An 18,870-nucleotide genomic window follows, 5' to 3' on the forward strand; every position below is an offset into this window, starting at 1 on the left:
CTGAGTTAAGTTAAAACATCTTCTGACTTCTAATAATGTCTCATAAGTAATACTAATGTTGTATCACCTCTAGTCAGTTAGATCTTTCCAGAAAAAAAAAAATGCAGTTCCATTAATATTTTATTTACAAGCTTGAAATAAATAATGGGGACTCTTACATGTAGCAGTTCAGCAAAATAACCAGTGGAAGTGGGACCACATTATCACTAAGTGTCCAGTCAAGATGCAAAATTGATTTAAAAAAAAAAGGACAGCCAAGTCGCCTAGTAAGCCAAATGTCAGTAAAAAAGCTATTCTGTGGGGTATGTCTATTAATTTACTGAGATGCTTATAAATACATTTATATCTTGTTTTAAATATATACTTAGAGTGTGTACAGACATTCAGGAAGTGTGGGGGAGGTTAGATCAATCTCAGTATAAGGTAAGTTGTGATGGGGGGGCTAGCAGGAAGGGGGCTTGTTCTTAAACTGGGGGGCAAGTAGGGTCCCCCAGTGGGGAACTGGGGAAACTGGGGGGCCAAGCAGATCTACAAGGGAGGTTGTTGGGGTCCAGGAGGCTCCCAGGGTCTGTGAGTAGTGGGGTCCAGGGCCAGTGTCTAGTTTTAGCAAAACTTCCCACCCTAAGACAAACCTCCCTGAATGTCTGTATACACCCTTTTAGGGCACATTTTAATTACACAGTGGAAAATAATAGTGTAAAACAGGCTGTATTCAATTCAGATTTGGCCCAAATTGGGGTCAGTGATTTGATTTGTTGATTCAGATTACTGTCCCGATTTGATTCAGCCAAATCCAAATCTGAATACTCGATGCTGATTTGGTGAATCAGCAACTTGGCCATAGACACAGTTTAAGTGTTTTTTCTACATACTTGGAGTTACCAGGTGCAGCTTGTGAACACTGCAATGGTGGGGCAGATGGAGCATTTCACAGGAGCACGGGGGGGGGAAGTACTTCCGATCCACTTCCAGATCCACTACCGAGCACACAGGGGAGCTCCCCCATACGCCTGCTGGCTCTGCAATCAGCCACGGGGGGACTCCGGGTGGCCCCCCAGACCCAGAAGGCACCAGTCGCTGAGCTGGGGGGATGGGGTCCACTCTGCCCCACCATCTCAGCATTCATGAACCACCTGGTACCTTGAAGTATGTAAAAAAAAACATTTAAAACTGTGTCTATGTTCAAATCATTGAATCTTTCCAAATCTCTCTGAATTGATTTGGAGGATTCCAATTCGATTCAGAGAGATTAAAGGGTCTACTGATTTGACTCAGATTTGGAGATTCAGCCACCAAATCAGGTTGAATCTACAACGTATTGAATCAGTGACTGAAGCTTTGCACAGCTCTAATAGTCATGGGGTTTACAGGTGTAGCATCTTTTCAAAACAATAAACAGAAATACAACAGTATTATAGTTTTAAATAACCACCTTGTTGACAGTACTCTTATTCATTTCCTCAGTTATTTGGTAGAGATAGTGTTTTAGTCTCAATGTTGCATAATAATTTAGGAGTTAATAAAGGGATGTATTAATTAGCCATAGATTTTATTTCCAATATGTATTGTACTATAGTGCTGCATGTTTACTGTCATAATTGCCTAGTTTAAATAAGTACAGTCTGGTCTTGTGCCTTGTAAAACATTTTTAGGTAGGGCTTGTTTTGTCAGTTTCTAAGTCTTAATTTCAAAGCTCTATGCTTTGAATATATAAAGGTTTTTAAAATATTTGAGCAGCAATGAAAAACATCTAAAACAGCTGTTAGAAACTGGTAGGTTTAAGATCTTAATGTAAGATCCTAAATCTATTAAATGTTTGCTTAGGGAAACAAATCTCAGATATCTTTTATCATCAGTAACATTATACTTATTTCTACTGAAATCAAATTCTAAGCATCAATTTTTAAAATGGTTTTGCCTTTTTAATTTTTCATGCCATCAATCAATACATTTATAAGTGTGTTATAAAATGGGTACTCAGAAAAGACTATCCAACAATCATAAATTATCAAAATGCTGGGGTTTCTGAAAAACAGCTTGATAATATGAATGACTAAGGAGTAGCTCCAATTTTGCCAAGCCTCAATAATGGGATCTGCTGAATTTCAACCCTAAATTTATCCTTTCCTGCTGAATGACAAGTCTATATTTAAAAAGAGCAGGAAAAATATAAAAAAGAATATAGGCCTGATTCTGCTCTCCCAAAGTATGCAATTTAAGATTAACTCCACCAAAAGCAAGAGGTACACAACTGTAATATTGGTGTAAAGAGGTTGAGACTCAAGTTCTAAGGGTTTTTTTCTAAGTGACTCAGTTACTGTGCACCACCTCATATGACTGACAGTGTTCAGATATAAGGGGGAAAAATAAACAGGTCACGTACAGTTTTTTCCAAAGTCATTTGTACTGTGTTGGCCAAAATGATGATTATTTTTTTAGCAGCACAAGCTAAGTGTGTTCTCATATACGGAGAAAACACCAGAATGTCAGGTCAATGTAAAATAGTCATTCCTGAATATAGTATTTGAGCTGAGAAACTTGTCACATCACTGAATTAACCTGAATTTCATTTGGATTCCAAGTTTCTTCACATACTTGGTTTCTATGGTGATAAAGCACCATCTCAGTTCAAATCCAACACAACTGGATGGCCCTGCAGACCACCAAATGAAAGCCAAGACTAAGCTAAAAGAGAGAGTCTCCTATAATGAGCAGAATTATTGGAATCTGATAATTCTATCCCAGTTCAAATTCCATGGACTTCTAGTTTAGTGTTGGCCTGCTTTTGTAGAGGAAGATGGATGAATCTCTGAATAGATAGAGGTAGGGTACTCTGTCCTGCCTACACAAGCACACACAGGCAAACTAGCTTTGTCCCTGAGGCACACAACAAATCTCGAAGCACATGAGAATTTTCCTCCTGTCATTCATCGATGGGGGAAAACAACTGAATGTGCTGGCACCTGATTTAACATCAAGTATCAACAACTCATTTCCTAAGGGACCCTTACCACGCAACCTAAAACACTCAATGCAATACTCATGCAAAAAAGTCACTATATGATCTCCCAATGTTTAACCCTCCTTTTGTAACAAAGCTAATCAAGAAACTAGCAGTAATTCCAGCACCACTGGTAAACTGCCAGCATTATGAATCTCTTTCACTCAGGCTTCAGAAAAAAGCAAGGTACTAATGAAACAGCAGTTGTTCCTCTGACAGCCAACTGCTACCAACCTATAAACAACTGAAGACCACCATTATGTCCTCTAAATAAAGTCTACATTGCATGTAACAGTTGATCACAAAATACTCCTGTCCTGCTTTCAAAAACAAACTCCCAACCTAATATCTCTGACTGAGCCTAAGCAATTGATCCTCTTCTAAAAGCCCCATCCACAGAATTCCAGCAGATTTCCCTTGAGTTATCAAAACTCCCATATAGGAATAAATAAAGGAAATCCAAGGTCTATCAGGGCAGTATCATAATGAGCAATGTGATGAGTACCCCTGAACTTTCACTATGCATTTTCTACTTCGGGAACAGCTTTGTATGTTTTGAAAAGTATTTTATCTAACCAAGGGCATAGAGTAGGTTGTTTAGTCTGGGGGAGATCGCTTGTTGCTTAGTTGCTGGCCTCGCTAGAAGGAAAGCTGTATCAACAAAGTCCGGAGCTGGAAGGGAGGTTACTTGGGGGGGAGCTGGAAGGGGGTTTACTTGCTGGGCTTGCTATACTTTTCATCACATCAGCAAGTTTAACCTGTTACGTAGCTATATAAGGCAGACGCCCACTGAGGTGTGGGTGCTTGCTTTGCGAACGATTGCCAAGCACCACTTTCTGCGCAGAAATAAAGATTAAGTTGGATCCTTCAACCCTGTGTGTTTATTGGCACAAGTGCACCGGGCACGAACTCACCATTGTTTGGGGACAACAATTTCTGGCAACCCAGATGGGACCCTAGCTGACTGCCTTGCCCGGTCCACCTCTTCGGCTCCGGCAACAACTGTGGACAGCGCGAGGGCCAGGCGCCACCGACCTTATTCGTCGGAGGTCTGACCATCTCCTGGTTGCCTGACGGAGTCGGGGAGGGGCACAACGGCGCAACACTCAAAGGACCAACTTAATCAGGTGGGGCGAGGGAGGTTTCAACGGACTGGTGAGTACTTCTTTCCATATTTTGGGCAGGTTGGGAAAGAGACGGCTTTGAAAGTTCCGACCGTATAGATACCCTAGGCGAGTGAGATCGGGTGGCATCCCCGTGAACTCCCTTTAATCAGTTTGGTTCTGAGGCTGAGCGGCGGTCGCCGTCCGGTAGTTGGATAATGGGAAGTAACCAGTCTAAGATTCCACCCTGCAGTCCCTTAGGATGCATTTTGAAAAATTGGCCAAAGTTTGGAAGTGACCCTATGACAAAACAACAGATGATTCGGTATTGTAATACATGTTGGCCACTGTACCAACTTGCGGATGGTGCAGCCTGGCCGGAGAATGGGTCTTTGGATTATAACACAATCTTGCAGTTACAGTTGTTTTGTAGGCGCCAAGGGAAGTGGGATGAGATGCTTTATGTAGAGGCATATATGACTTTATATAGGGATGAGGTTACACAGAAGTTGTGTGGGATATTTAGGGGAAGTGGGGTAATGGCTTTACGAGGGGTCACCACAGTATGTCCAAAGGAGCCGGAGGAGGAAGATGTGCAGTTGCTAATTGCTCCCATGGCTCCCCCGTCTCATCCTGTGAGCCATGCGTCACCACAGGGGACTTTCACTGCACCTGTAACGGCTTGTCAGGGACTCCCGGCTGGCTCGTCCAGTCCATCATCCCCCACCTCCCCTGACAGCCTTGGGTTGCCGTCCCCGGGTCCAGTGGATGCAGATGGTAGCAATCTGGTGGTAGAGAGGACTGTAGGAGATGGGGCGTTTAGCCCTGTGGTGAGTCGCTTATGATCAGGGGCCCAACCAGTATTTCAGGCCCCTTTACAACAAGCGGTGGGTCCTGAGGGTGAACCAGTTTTTGTCCATGTGCCATTCAGCACGGCAGACTTGATAAATTGGAAACAGTCTGTGGGCCAATATCGCCAGAATCTGGAGGCAATGGCCCAGTTGTTCTCTACTATTTTCCTCACCCACCAACCAAACTGGATAGATATTCAGGCCTTACTGGCCTCTCTTCTGACTCCAGAAGAAAAGAGGTTGGTCTTAGAGAAAGCACGCACGATAGCACAGCAGCGTCACCCAGCCGGTGATGTAGATGAACTTTGCCCTAAGAAAAATCAAGACTGTGATCCCAACACCCGAGGGGGCCGAAAGGAGTTAGAGCTGTATCAGGAGTTTGTGCTAGCTGCTCTCTGAGAGGCTATCCCCAAGCAGAAAAATTTGTCTAAATTGTATGAAGTGCGGCAGGGTCCGAAGGAGGATCCATCCAGTTTTTATGGGAGGTTATGCGAGGCAGCCAGACAGTGGACGGATTTAGATCCAGAGCTGCCAGAAAATGCCAAGATGTTTAACACACTGTTTATAGGACAGTCAGCCCCAGATATTAGAAGAAAACTACAGAAGACTGAAGGAGCAGCTGGAATGAGCATCAGCCAAATGATTGAGATTGCTTATAAAGTATACTCCAACAGAGATCAGGTTAAGGAGAAAAGGGAAGATAAGAGAATAAAGGCACAGGCGTCGTTACAAGCATCGTTGTTGGCAGTGGCAATTGTAGATCAGAGGAGTCGGGGACGAGGCAGGGGAAGTAGAGGGCATAGAGGAGGCATGGGCTATGCTCCGGGAGGCTACGGCCAGGGTCCCAGGTTGGGACCTAATCAGTGTGCTATTTGCAAGCAGGAAGGGCATTGGAAAAATGAGTGCCCCAAGAGGGAGAAGAAGAGACGAGAGGAGGAAGAAAGATTGTTGATGTTGGATGGTTCTGACCAGGAGTGACGGGGACCGAGGGCTAACACTAAAGTAATCTCTGTCTCCCCCGACGAGCCCCTGGTTAAAATGCAAGTAGGGGGAGAACTTATTGACTTTCTAGTAGATAGTGGAGCCACGCATTCAGTTGTAACCAATTTTAAAGGACCCTTATCAAAAACCAAGATCCCCATAATTGGAGCCACCGGCCAGCGGACGTATCGTCCTTTTGTGCCACCCATGGAATGCAAATTGGGAGGAAAGAAAGTGTCTCATCAGTTCCTGTATATGCCTGAGTGCCGCATACCTTTGTTTGGGAGGGATTTGCTGTGCAAATTGCAGGCCCAATTGACCTTTTCAGAGGGAAATATTACTATGAAGATACCAACTGAGGAAGCCTGGAAATCTCAGGTGTGTCTCCTATTGCAGGAGGGGGAGGAAGGGAGAATTCCCCCAGAAGTAGAAGATGCTGTAGTACCATGGGTATGGGCAGGAGAGAAGCCAGGAAGAGCCAAACTGGCTACCCCTGTAAGCATTGATTTAAAGCTGGGAATTACCCCGCCCATGGTGCCACAGTATCAATTGAAAATAGAAGCTTGGAAAGGCCTGGAACCATTGATAAAGAGATTCCTTAAATATGGTTTACTTCAGGAGTGTCAATCATCTTTCAATTCCCCCATTTTGCCTGTAAAGAAACCCCACAGTAATGAGTATCGTTTCGTGCAGGACCTCAGAGCCGTGAACAAGGTCACGGTGACCCTTCATCCATTGGTGAAGGACCCTTATACTTTGCTGACTACTTTGTCTGCAGAGGAACAGTGGTTTACAGTCCTGGACCTGAAAGATGCTTTCTTTTGCATCCCACTTGAAAGACACAGCCAAGAGATTTTTGCATTCGAGTGGGAAGACCCGAATACTAGGAGAAAAACCCAATTGTGCTGGACAGTTTTGACTCAGGGTTTTAAGAACAGTCCCACTATTTTCAGCACTGCCTTAAGTACCGACCTTCAGAAGTGGAACAAAGGGACATCACGAACCCTGTTACAGTATGTGGATGATTTGTTAATTGCAGCAAAAACGAGGGAAGACTGCCACCTGCTGACCGTAAGTTTACTAAACTTCCTGGGACAGGGGGGTTACAGGGTATCTCGAAAGAAAGCCCAAATAACAGAAAAAAAAGTACGATATTTGGGATTTGACATCTCACAAGGCCAGAGGATGTTGGGCCCTGAAAGAAAAGAGGCCATCTGTCAGATGGCAGTCCCAAAGACCAAGAGACAGTTGCAAGGCTTTTTAGGTATGGCAGGATTCTGCCGGATCTGGATCCCCAATTTTGGACTAATAGCCAAGGCTCTTTATGAGGCCACTACTGGTAGTGAGGGAGATTTGCAATGGACGGCAGAATGCTGAAAGAGCTTTGACACTAGCAAACAGGCCCTTACAACAGCATCGGCCCTGGGCCTACCCGATCTGAGTAAACCATTTCAACTTTATGTACATGAACGCCAAGGAGTAGCATCAGGAGTGCTGACCCAGTACTTAGGTAGCTGGAGAAGAGCAGTGGCCTACTTCTCCAAAAAATTGGATCCCACTAGTTTGGGATGGCCTGCCTGCCTGCGAGCAGTGGCAGCTACCGCTATGCTGGTAAAGGAATCTAAGAAACTTACTTTAGGACAACCAATGACTGTGTATACCCCACATTCAGTGCTGGCGGTGATGAATGTAAAGGGGGGAACCTGGCTTTCCCCTGGACGAATGGCTAAGTACCAGGCGACTCTCCTGGATCAAGGAGATATCCAGTTGCAAACCTCTAGTACCCTGAACCCAGCTATGTTGATACCATTGGAACAGGATGAAGGATTACAGCATGATTGCATTGAAACTATTGAGAGTGTGTATGCTAGCCAGCCGGATCTTAAAGATGCCCCACTACCTAATGCAGACCTTGAATTCTACACAGATGGAAGCAGCTTCATGGACAATGGAACCCAAAAGGCGGGATACGCCGTGGTTACATCATGGGATACCGTGGAGGTAAACGCCTTGCCTCCAAATACCTCTGCACAGAAAGCTGAGCTTATTGCGCTGACCCGAGCTCTCCATTTGGCAAAAGGAAAGATAGCCACTATATACACGGATTTGAAGTACGCCTTTGGAGTCTTACACACCCACGGAGCTATATGGAAAAAGAGAGGACTCTTAACGGCAAGTAAAAGCCCAGTAAAGCATGGAACAGAAATCCTGAAACTACTTGAAGCCGTGATGGAACCACTAGAGGTAGCTGTAGTGCACTGTAAGGCCCACCAAAAGGGAGATGCTGACGTTATTAAAGGAAATCGACGAGCAGATGCTGCGGCAAAAAAGGCAGCTAGAGGACAAGTTCAAGAGACTCAAATGTTGGCATTGATGCCTCAGGTAATGTTACCTGAGGAACCTCCCAAATATACTGAAAAAGAGAACCAACTTGCAGAGAAATTGGGAAGCAAAGAACAACAAGATGGATGGTGGGTTTTGCCTGAGGGACAAGTCCTGATGCCAAAACTGATTCTTAGCAAAGTGCTCCAAGAGTACCAGCAGAGCACCCATATAGGAGCTGATGCCATGACCCAAGGTCTCCAAAGAATTGTAGTGGGACCTAAGATGAGAAAAACAGCAGAACAGATAGTGCATAGATGCCCTGTCTGCTGTGCCAACAATCCTAAGATTTCCCCCAAACCTCCGCCAGGAGCAGGAAGGCAAGGACTATTAGCAGGAGAATGTTGGCAGATAGATTTCTCTGAATTTCCCAGGAAAGGACACTACAAATACCTGTTAGTGCTTGTGGACACTCTGGCTGGATGGACTGAGGCCTTCCCGTGCTGAACCAACCAAGCAAAAGAAGTGGTCCGGGTGATGCTAAAAGAAATGATTCCACGATTCGGAATCCCAGAGGGATTAGCCTCGGATCGAGGGCCACACTTTGTGTCAGAGGTGACACAGGCAGTTTCCCGGGCTCTGGGGATACAATGGGACCTTCACACAGCATGGAGACCGCAGTCAAGTGGACAGGTGGAACGAATGAATCAGACTCTAAAAAGACAGCTGGCTAAACTTTGCCAGGAAACTCAGTTGAAATGGCCCGAAGCTCTGCCTCTTGCCTTGCTTAGAGTGCGCATAGCCCCTAGAGCTAAATTGGGAGTTAGTCCATTTGAATTAATGTATGGCAAGCCATATCCTAAGAATCCAGTGGTGACACATGGTAGTCAAATGCATGTAAAAGGGGAAGGTTGGGTAAAAGATTATTTGTATTCTTTGTCTGCTGTATTGTCTTCTCTCCACAGGTATGTCCAGGAACGACTTCCACTCCCTCTAGATACACCAGTCCACAAGTTCCAGATCGGAGACAAGGTACTAGTCCGGACGTGGAAAGACGAGCCGCTTCAGCCCAGGTGGAAGGGACCGTATCCTGTGATTCTTACTACTCACGCTGCAGTGAAGGTTCAGGGGGTAAAGCCGTGGATACACTACACCCAGGTGAAGGCCGCACCAGAAGTACCACCTGCAGAAGAAGTTGCTGAGAGTGTCGCACCAGAAGCCGACACAAACGGACACCGTTGGACAGCAGAGCCAGTAGAAGGACTTAAATTTCTGTTTAAATGTCAACCATGTGGAAAGTAGTCCTTTGCATAGGTGTAATGTTTCTAGAGTCTAAGGGGTTGGTGCATCAAAGGTTCAAGAAGAGTCAAAATGTGTGGGTTCATTTGGCAAAGGACGTATTAAATGTCACTCATTTTTGTTTGGCAGGTGGAATATCAGTTGATGATATTTTCACGTCATGCCTTATAGGGGTGCCCACTCCAATGGAAGCACTCCAGAATCAGACTTGGTTCACATCTGGGGGAATAGGAGGTCCAATCAATTACACTAACAACTCCATGTGGGGAACCATTACCACAGAAAAAAAACGCTAGTACCTTTGAAATAGATTTGTTGACAGTCACCTCCCCTGGTAACACCAGCTGTGCCAATTTTGTGAACTGTACCCAAGCTTGGAAAAGCCTAACCAAAGAAACAAAAATTTTCAATTGCTCAGACATGACTAATGTATCTTGCAACTACGTTCATGTTATATTACCCCGGGGCTGGTTCCTCCTTTGTGCGAAGACTGCCTATTCATATATCCCAACCAATGCCACAGGAGGCCCTTGTGCTCTAGGCCAGTTGACTGTCTGGCTACCAGGTATGCCTAAGATCTCTAGTAAGTGTCACTGGAGAGGTTCAAAGATGCTAGATAAATCCTGTGATAGTGACATAAACCTCCTGAGTGAGGCCGAGGTAGTGTCCTTAGCAGTTTTCCTAGTAGGGGTGCCAGGCCTAGTAGTGGATGCTGAGGGGCAGCTTGGTAAGGTGGCCTGTGCCCTGGCAAAGGGCCTAAATACAACTTCACAGGCCCTAGCTGCCCTCAATATTGAAATGAAAGAACTAAGAGGAGCTACTCTGCAAAATAGAGCAGCCATAGATTACCTGTTGCTGAGGCATAACCACGGATGTGAAGAGTTCGAGGGAATGTGTTGTTTTAATTTGACAGATAACTCCGAGTTGATAGAGTCAAAAGTGCAGAAGTTAAAAAAAGTTCTGTCCCACATTAAGCAAGGGGAAGGGTTCGACTTCTCATGGCTTACTTCTTGGCTTCCTAATTTTTCATGGCTTAAGCAAATTTTCCTATTAATTGTGGCAAGTATGTGTATTTTCTTGATGATCTGTTGTGGGATACAGTGTGCGCCAATGTGTTGTGAGATACTCAAGAAATCAATTTTTTCCCCCGTTCACCGCGTGATGTTTGTAAAATCATCAGTTACAAACCCGATCCAAAACAATCGGGAGGAAGCAAAAAGATTTCTGGAGATGAGAAAGATAGTCGAGAACTATGGGCCTTTTCCATAAGGGCCATAGTCTCGAAGTGGGGATTTGATGAGTACCCCTGAACTTTCACTATGCATTTTGTACTTCGGGAACAGCTTTGTATGTTTTGAAAAGTATTTTATCTAACCAAGGGCATAGAGTAGGTTGTTTAGGCTGGGGGAGATCGCTTGTTGCTTAGTTGCTGGCCTCGCTAGAAGGAAAGCTGTATCAACAAAGTCCGGAGCTGGAAGGGGGGTTACTTGGGGGGGAGCTGGAAGGGGGGTTACTTGCTGGGCTTGCTATACATTTCATCACATCAGCAAGTTTAACCTGTTACGTAGCTATATAAGGCAGACGCCCACTGAGGTGTGGGTGCTTGCTTTGCGAACGATTGCCAAGCACCACTTTCTGCGCAGAAATAAAGATTAAGTTGGATCCTTCAACCCTGTGTGTTTATTGGCACAAGCTCACCGGGCACGAACTCACCGTTGTTTGGGGACAACAAATGGATGACTAAGGCCCCAGTCCTGGGTACCCACTTACAGGAGATGCAAAAATGGCAGCAGCTGCCACTTATGTCCCAGCTGATACAGATGCTTCAATTGGCATGGCCAGGCCCCTGCCACCACCCCTGATGCCCAGAGTGTAAACTTCAGCTGTTAAGCCTCTGGATCAGCAAGCTATGTCCAAGTGTCCAAAGTCTCAAGCTAATCACTATGTTAACCTTTCTGAAAACAATCGTCAATTTTGGAAACAGATAGCATCTTTTAGAAACCAGCAATTTGCTGAGTGATATTATAGGCTCAGTGCTCTAGAGGGGCAAAATAATTTGCTCTTGAGAAGTTCTGTGGAATAAGTTCAACCCCTATTGATTGTGAAGTGAAAGAGATACACAAGGGCGAACATTATTTTAAATAGGTGCCCAATGTGAGTAGGGTTACCATATTGTCAGTTCCAAAAAAAGGGATACCTGTCAGACAGCATAGGATATATGATTGTAGAGTGGGGGGCAGGCACCTCCCTCTCAGCCCCCTTGCCCTGCCACAGCCCAAGTGCCCAGCCACCTTCCCCTGTGCCAGCAAACATCCACCCCTCCCAAGCCACAGTCCCCCACATCCGCCAGCCTTGCCAGTGCCCCTCATTCCTGACCCACAGTCCCTCATCCTCCTGGGATCTACTGGTACCCCTCACTCCCACCCACAGCCCCCCATCCCTGCTCCTGCCCCTCACTCCTGACTGCAGACTACCAGCTCTGCTAGTGCCCCCCAGTCCCAACATGGTACCCCACCCCCTGGGTCATACTGGTGCCCCTAACTCCCAAGCTGCAGCCCCTCATCTCTGCTGTTGCCCCTCACTCCCAACCCACAGCCCCCTGGTGCTGCCAGTGCCCCCACACTCCCAAAGCACAGTTCTCCGCTCCCCCTGGTGCTCCTCACTCCCAAGCCACAGCCCTCCCAGCCTTGCTAGTGACCCTCACTCCCAACCCACAGACCTCTGCTCCTCCTAGCCCTCCCAGAAGGGGGCACCAGCAGCTGCCCCCATCCCACCAGACCAGAACCCAGCAGCTGCAGTGGCTCTAGCTTGTGTGGGTGATGGCAGAGTGAGTCCAGCTCCAATGTGGGCTGGAACAAGGAGGAAGGCCCTGGACTGGGGCTCCTGTGTCATGCCAAGTGCTCTGGGCAGAGCCACCACCCTGGACAGTGTCCCACAGCCACCCTACGTCTGTGAACACAAGCATTGGCCCTGGTGCTGCCAGCCCAGCCATTCAGCTCCCCTCTATCCTCAAAGAGCCCTTCTGCCCCCTTCCCCAGATGTAGAGCTAGGTGCCCCCCCCCCCACCACCCACTATCCTGCTGCAGCCCCAGTAACTGACCACCTTCATCCAAAGTGGGCAGACACCTGTCCCCCCTCACACAACCATTCCCTCCAAACACCCCTGCCACACAAGCACATACACACACGAGCATCCCCACACAGGCCCCTGGACAATCCCCAAGCTCTGGCCCTCCAACCCCCACCCACCATCTGCATCCAACTGCCAGGGTTGATCTCACCACCCTGCCTGGATATATGCTGGTCATGTCCATGTGCACACGCACATGTTTCCCTCTGCCTCCAATCACCACAAGCAGCTCCTTTCAAGCTAGAAGGCTGCCAGCCTGCAAAAGGAAACTGGTTTCCTCCTTTAAAGAGGAAAATCTACATTTTTCCACAAAAAACAGAAAACCCAGATCCCCAACACAGATGCCCCTAGGGAAAGCCATGAAATGAAGTTTTTCTACCAGCATCCACAATGAAAAAGGACCAGCAGAGCAAAATCCCGGACATTTGTTCATATTTCAAAAAAATATGGCTGGACGGAAATCAGAGGAACCAAAAAGAGGACATGTCCGAGACAACCCAAGAGTATGTTAACGCTAAACCTGAGCTAGCTTAAGAAATTTGTTTCAAAGAGTGCTGAGTGTCCTACCTCCACATTTTGGGCATCATAATTTCAGTACCCCAAATTACTGGTTGCTTGTGAAAATATTGTTCACATTTTGAATTTTATTTTTGAAAATAATCACACGCAAGTTGGAATTATCAGAAGAATCATTTTGCTTTCATCTTCTAAACTGAAACACCTATGCATAAGGTACAATAGTACAGACATGAATATATAATTGCAATATCTGTTTCCAATTTTTGAGCAATAAAGCGTTGATACCAAAATTTTATGCAGATTCATGTCAGTTAACTTTTTTTTTAAATCACCATTTTCAGTGATCATGATTTTCTATGTAGCATGAAGTTATGATATAAAACAAATAATTATGTTGGATAGCTCTCATCTTCTATGTTCTTCAGAGCAATCCAAAAATACCTTGAATGTCTTTAATCTTTACCTTCAAACAGCACTTTGATGATATCAGTGTTATCTTCAAGCTTCGAGGTGGAACTCAAGTGGTTTTGACAATGTATGTAAGAAATAATCTATCGTGTATAACTAATAACTTTTGATTTCAAATCTCTTTACTGGGCAAGTTATCTGATTTATTAAAATTATGATGAAGCATTAGTAAAAATGGTAATGTTCCTGTTGGTGATTATATGAATCAGGTACATCAATCATTAGGACAAACTGAAAGTTTCTCTTTTCTTAGTCTTAAGAGAAGGCACAAACATATCCAGAATATTTCATTGCTTCATTATGTATATTACCCACTTTACCCTTTTGGCTATCTTCCTTATCGCCTATTGCAAGGTAGCCACTCTAGAAATAGGAAAATAATACTTCACGGTAAATTATTAGATGTGTTTTCACTTCTGGATACTGAATGCTCAGTTAGCTATGATATATTTTCAGTATATTTGCCAAAACTCCATGATAAATGCATATAAATTACAGTTTTCAAGAGTATAGATGCTTTGTTTTTCAAAAGACCATAGATACTATGGTTTTCAAAATGGCCTTTAGCATGTACATATCTGAAAATTAAAAATAGGTCTACAGGGATAGAGAAAGCTTGATAGATTTTATATATATCTAGATTACAGATATCTATCTATCTATCTATCTATCTATCTATCTATCTATGTACATCTATGTTATATATCTGTTACATAGATAGATAGATAGATAGATAGATAGATAGATAGATAGATAGATCTACATCTACATCTAGATAGATAGATAGATAGATAGATAGATAGATAGATAGATAGATAGGGCTGTGCAAAACAGCACTTTTTCATTTCAACTTCCATTTCAAATGGACAGTATTTCATTTTGGTGTTTCAAAGCACAGTTCCGTTTTGATGCTTTTTCAACACATTTCAATGTTTTCCCCATAGGCTATAAGGGGGAATCACAAAAATGCCTATAACTTTGTCACTTTTTGCCTTATTTGGATAAGAATTTTAGGGATGGTAGTCCCTTCAGAGGGCATAAAGCCTGCCAAGTTTCAAGGAGATAGGTGCAGTGGATTTTGTGACACTGCACCTCAAACTGTTCAAAGCAAACCTAATATCACTTGCCAGCAGCGGCAGCCTGCTGTCATCCTGCACACAGATCTGGGGGACCAACCCCTGGGAGGAGTCAAGCACAGCCTTGCAGCCCTCCTGGGGGGCACAGGACCCTGGATCTGCATGCGGAATGACAGCAGGCTGCCACTGCTGACTGGGGCCAGCATCAGCAGTGGGTTCTTCCTGGCAGTCGGTGCAGGCTGCGCCTGGCAGACTTCGGTGCTAGCGCTGACCCCAGCCAGCAACGGCAGCATGCTGTCATCTGCATGCTCTACAGCAGGTGTGCAGAGCTTTAAAAAAGAACTCACATTCATCAGCTGTGTCAGTGGCAATTGGGGCCTCTGAGGGCTCATGGCAGAGCCCCCCCATGCAGCGTGGGGCAGTGGGAGGGTAGCAGGGATCACCCCTGCACCCACCTGGAACCTGCGCAGAAACTGCATCGTGTGGGTACAGCATGGCTCAGCAGGGTGCCGCATGCTGTCCTGGAGCTGGAGCAGCTCCACCTATCAGCCAGAGCTCCTGGTTCATTCCCCAGCTCTCTGATCACTTCTCCCTGCTCTTCCAGGGAGATGGGGGCCCTGAATCTGTACTCAGGGTTTCATCAGGCTGCTGCTGCTCACTGGGGAAATACCCCAGAGCTGCTGCCATTCCCAGCTGGCAGCAGCAGCCTGCTGTCATCCTGCATCATTGTGGGGCTCTGTAGCAGGGCACTAATGTGCCTGCTACTGAGAGAGCCAAGTTGATCCCTCAGGTGCCGGTTGCTGAGGTAACTAGTGGGAAATGGCCCACACCTGCCTAATCAGCTGATGAGAAGGGGCAAGGCCTGGCTCCTATATAAAGCATAGGCAGGGAGCCAGAGGTAGTCTCTCTACCAGCAGCCAGAGGAGAAGGAGTTCTCAGTTTAAAACAGAGACGAGAAGCTGGATGCAGAGGCAGCACCTGTCACTGCAGTGGGATAGAGAATCTCCTGTAGGCGTGAGTGTAGTTATAGCCAGGCAGCTTATGTTTATGTTATAGCCCAGGGGCTTATGTTTATGTTGCTATTTATTTGTTACCGGTGGTTTGGGAGAGGCTATTAGGGGACGGAGGAGGCCTCATAGGGGACTCACAGCAGAGTGTGAGGACCGCAGCACCAGTGAGGGTGCAGCATTTGGGGTGCATAGACCCCAGCCCCAGAGAGGGGTAGTTGAGAAGCCCCAGTGTGGGCATGGTGAGCCCGAAGAAGGGCAGCATTACTAAGAAGCCCCAGTGCAGGCATGGTGAGCCCCGAGAAGGGCAGTGTTAGTGAGAAGCCCCAGTGTGGGTGTGGTGAGCCCAGAGAAGGGCAGCATTACTGAGAAGCCCCAGTTCGGGTGTGATGAGCCCTGAGATAGGGCGGCATTACTGAGAAGGTCCAAGAGAAGGGCACGGAAAGAAGAGAGAGAGACAGGGCTGTCAAGAGCCCGAGTGCCAGAGAGGGCACAGAGAGGGAGAGATGGGACTGCGGAGAGAGAGAGAGAGAGAGAGACAGGGTTATCGAGAGCCTGAGTGCCAGAGATGGCACAGAAAGGGAGAGAGGGACAGAATAATGTCCATTACATCTGTGAGGCTTGGGGCATGGTATTGGGGTGGTAGGAGCCACGCATAGCCCATAAGGCTTGGGCAAGCAGTACACCCGGGACAGGAGAACTGTGGCCAAGAAGACAGAAGGCAGCCTCCCTATAAAAATATAAAATCAAAGACATGATGGGTGAGAATCGGAGGGTGCAAGGCAACATCTTGACACGGTAAAGGAGGTGGCATGGGAGAGCACAGCGACCCTGATGTCCCTCCTGTCACAGGCCCACAACCCCCAGGAGGAGCTGGGGGAAGTGATCAGGGAGCTGGGGAATTGAACTGGGAACTGGGGAAATGTCCAGGGATCTGAACATTCCCCCAGCTGCTGGCTCGATTCTCAATCCCCCAGTTCAATTCCCCAGCCCCTGGATCAATTTCCCCCAGCTCTTCATGGGGTTGGGGGGCACGGGCCCCCAGACCTGCACACCAGGTTTCAGCAGCCTGCAGCAGCAGCCTGCTGAAACCCCATGCATAGATCAGGGCCTGCACCCACTGAGAAGGGCTGGGGAAATGATCAGAGAGCTGGGGAATCAAACTGGGAGCAAGATGTCAATATCAAAGCAGTCCTTCCCCCTCCCTCTCCTTAGTTTTTGTTTAGCTGCAATCAAGCCAGCTTCAAAACTCAAAACATTTCAAAACTTTTGCAACCTTTCGAGTGCCCTCATTTTGTTTCAAAGCTGTTTTGAAATCTTTCGTTTCATTTTTGATTTCACTGTTTCAAGCTTGAAATGATTTGAAACAGCTTTGAATCAAAACACCCACTAAAATTTCACACAGCCCTAAGATAGATAGATAGATAGATAGATAGATATGGCATATGCTTCAATGAAATCTATCAAGCTTTTCTCAACTCTAGTTGAAATGTGTGTGTGTTTGTGTATAGAGAGAGATAAAGAAAGTATATAGAGAAAGTCTGATAGATTTCATTGGAGCAGACGCCATATATTGATCAGGATATGCATATATGGCATCTGTTTCAGTGAAATCTATCAAGTTTTCTCTATACGCACCCACACACACACGTTTCAACTAGAATTCTCACTGAGGTCTTTGTTCACTGTTACTCTAGGTCAGGGACTGAAGTAAATTTTCTGGACTGTCCTATTCATTGCCTGTACAGACAATGGGGCTTATACAGAATATGGTGCAATAGCCCTGAAGCCAGGGAATACAAAAAAGTGGAGTAAGGGTCACTCCAGAGAGAACAGGGGATGCTAACTGAAATCCTAGTGATTTCCTAATCAATGTTTGCTGTTGCTGAATCTTCTGCTGAATCTTCTGTCTAATTAGCTTTAATTCACCCTCCCATCTCCCCTTTGACATTTCTACCAATAACAATGTATTTAACTGGGTTTACACTAAGTGAGCTCTAGGTGACTCCAAGCCAACTTCTTTTAATCTACCTGTCTCTTGCCCTCTGATATTTTCTCATCTATTAATTTCCTTTGGTTGTTCTTCCTATGACCAGACTGTAGTCAAGCAAATGTGGGCCACTGAAGTCCACAAGTACATTATCTCTGTGGCACTTCTATGAACTCCAGGAAACCTGAGTACAGTCATTATGTACAGAAGAATCACCATAATTTTCTTACCTAGACAGTCTGGCTATGAATGCAGAATCTCATATCTTATTGCAGCATTATCACTTTCACATGCCGACCCTAGAAGGTCTAACCCAAGAAATGGATCTGCATGTCGGGGGAGAAGGGAATTTTATTGCCTTTTTAACAGTATTTTGTGCAAGTCATTTAAGCCCTGATGATATAACAAACATCCCATATTTTTCTACTCAGGACTAAAACCTAAGCCCTAAAGGCTCAATCTCTACAGCACTGAACCTCACTTATACCCTGACAAAGTGGGGTATAAAACAAAAGCGTTCTTATTTTATAGTGTTCTTTCATTTGTGTAGTGATCACCAGGCTCAATAAATACAGTTATATAATGAATGAGACAACACAAGCATTATGGCTAGAGACAGAAATTATACATAAAACAGTACAAGTGATTGGAAACCGGTTCAAATCTGTAACACAACAGAAGTTCAGTGCACATAAACCACTTTCAAAATGAATGAAACTGATTTAAGATAAATCTGGAGCAATGCATTATCAGTCTTAACTGATTTAGGTTAAATTGGTTTATTGAATTCCTGTCCCAGATCCCCTCCAGATTTAGGTTAACTCACAGTCCCCTGGCATCTAGGCATGCTTTGCACCTGCCCTGCAAGCCACCCCTCACAGGGTGGGTAGCCTAGCCTCAGCCCAAGCTGTGTGCTCCAGCTAAGCAGGGAGGCATGCTCTAGTATCTCCTGGCTTCTGGCCTGGACCACTGCAGGCATGTGGCTGCATTGTCAGAATAAAAAGTGAATATCTTAATTTGCTTATCACTTCAATCTATGTACTAACCCATGAAGACTGAATCAATTCAGCCTCAGGCTTTTGACTGCCTGTACTTAGCTTATTTGTGGAGTAGTAGGCAACCT

At 45.6% G+C, this 18,870-nt stretch overlaps 1 protein-coding gene across 1 annotated transcript; it reads left to right on the forward strand.

The window, feature by feature from the left end:
* The first annotated feature begins 5,362 nt into the window (after positions 1 to 5,362).
* On the forward strand, positions 5,363 to 14,625 carry LOC132249363 (uncharacterized). The gene is made up of 3 exons (XM_059724336.1): positions 5,363 to 6,674; positions 13,680 to 13,741; positions 14,619 to 14,625. The coding sequence occupies exons 1-3, from the start codon at positions 5,994 to 5,996 to the stop codon at positions 14,623 to 14,625; spliced, it is 750 nt and encodes a 249-aa protein (XP_059580319.1). The 5' UTR covers positions 5,363 to 5,993.
* The last annotated feature ends 4,245 nt before the right edge of the window (positions 14,626 to 18,870 follow it).

This window comes from Alligator mississippiensis, chromosome 1 (assembly GCF_030867095.1).
Source record: "Alligator mississippiensis isolate rAllMis1 chromosome 1, rAllMis1, whole genome shotgun sequence".
NCBI classification, from domain to species: Eukaryota; Metazoa; Chordata; order Crocodylia; family Alligatoridae; genus Alligator; species Alligator mississippiensis.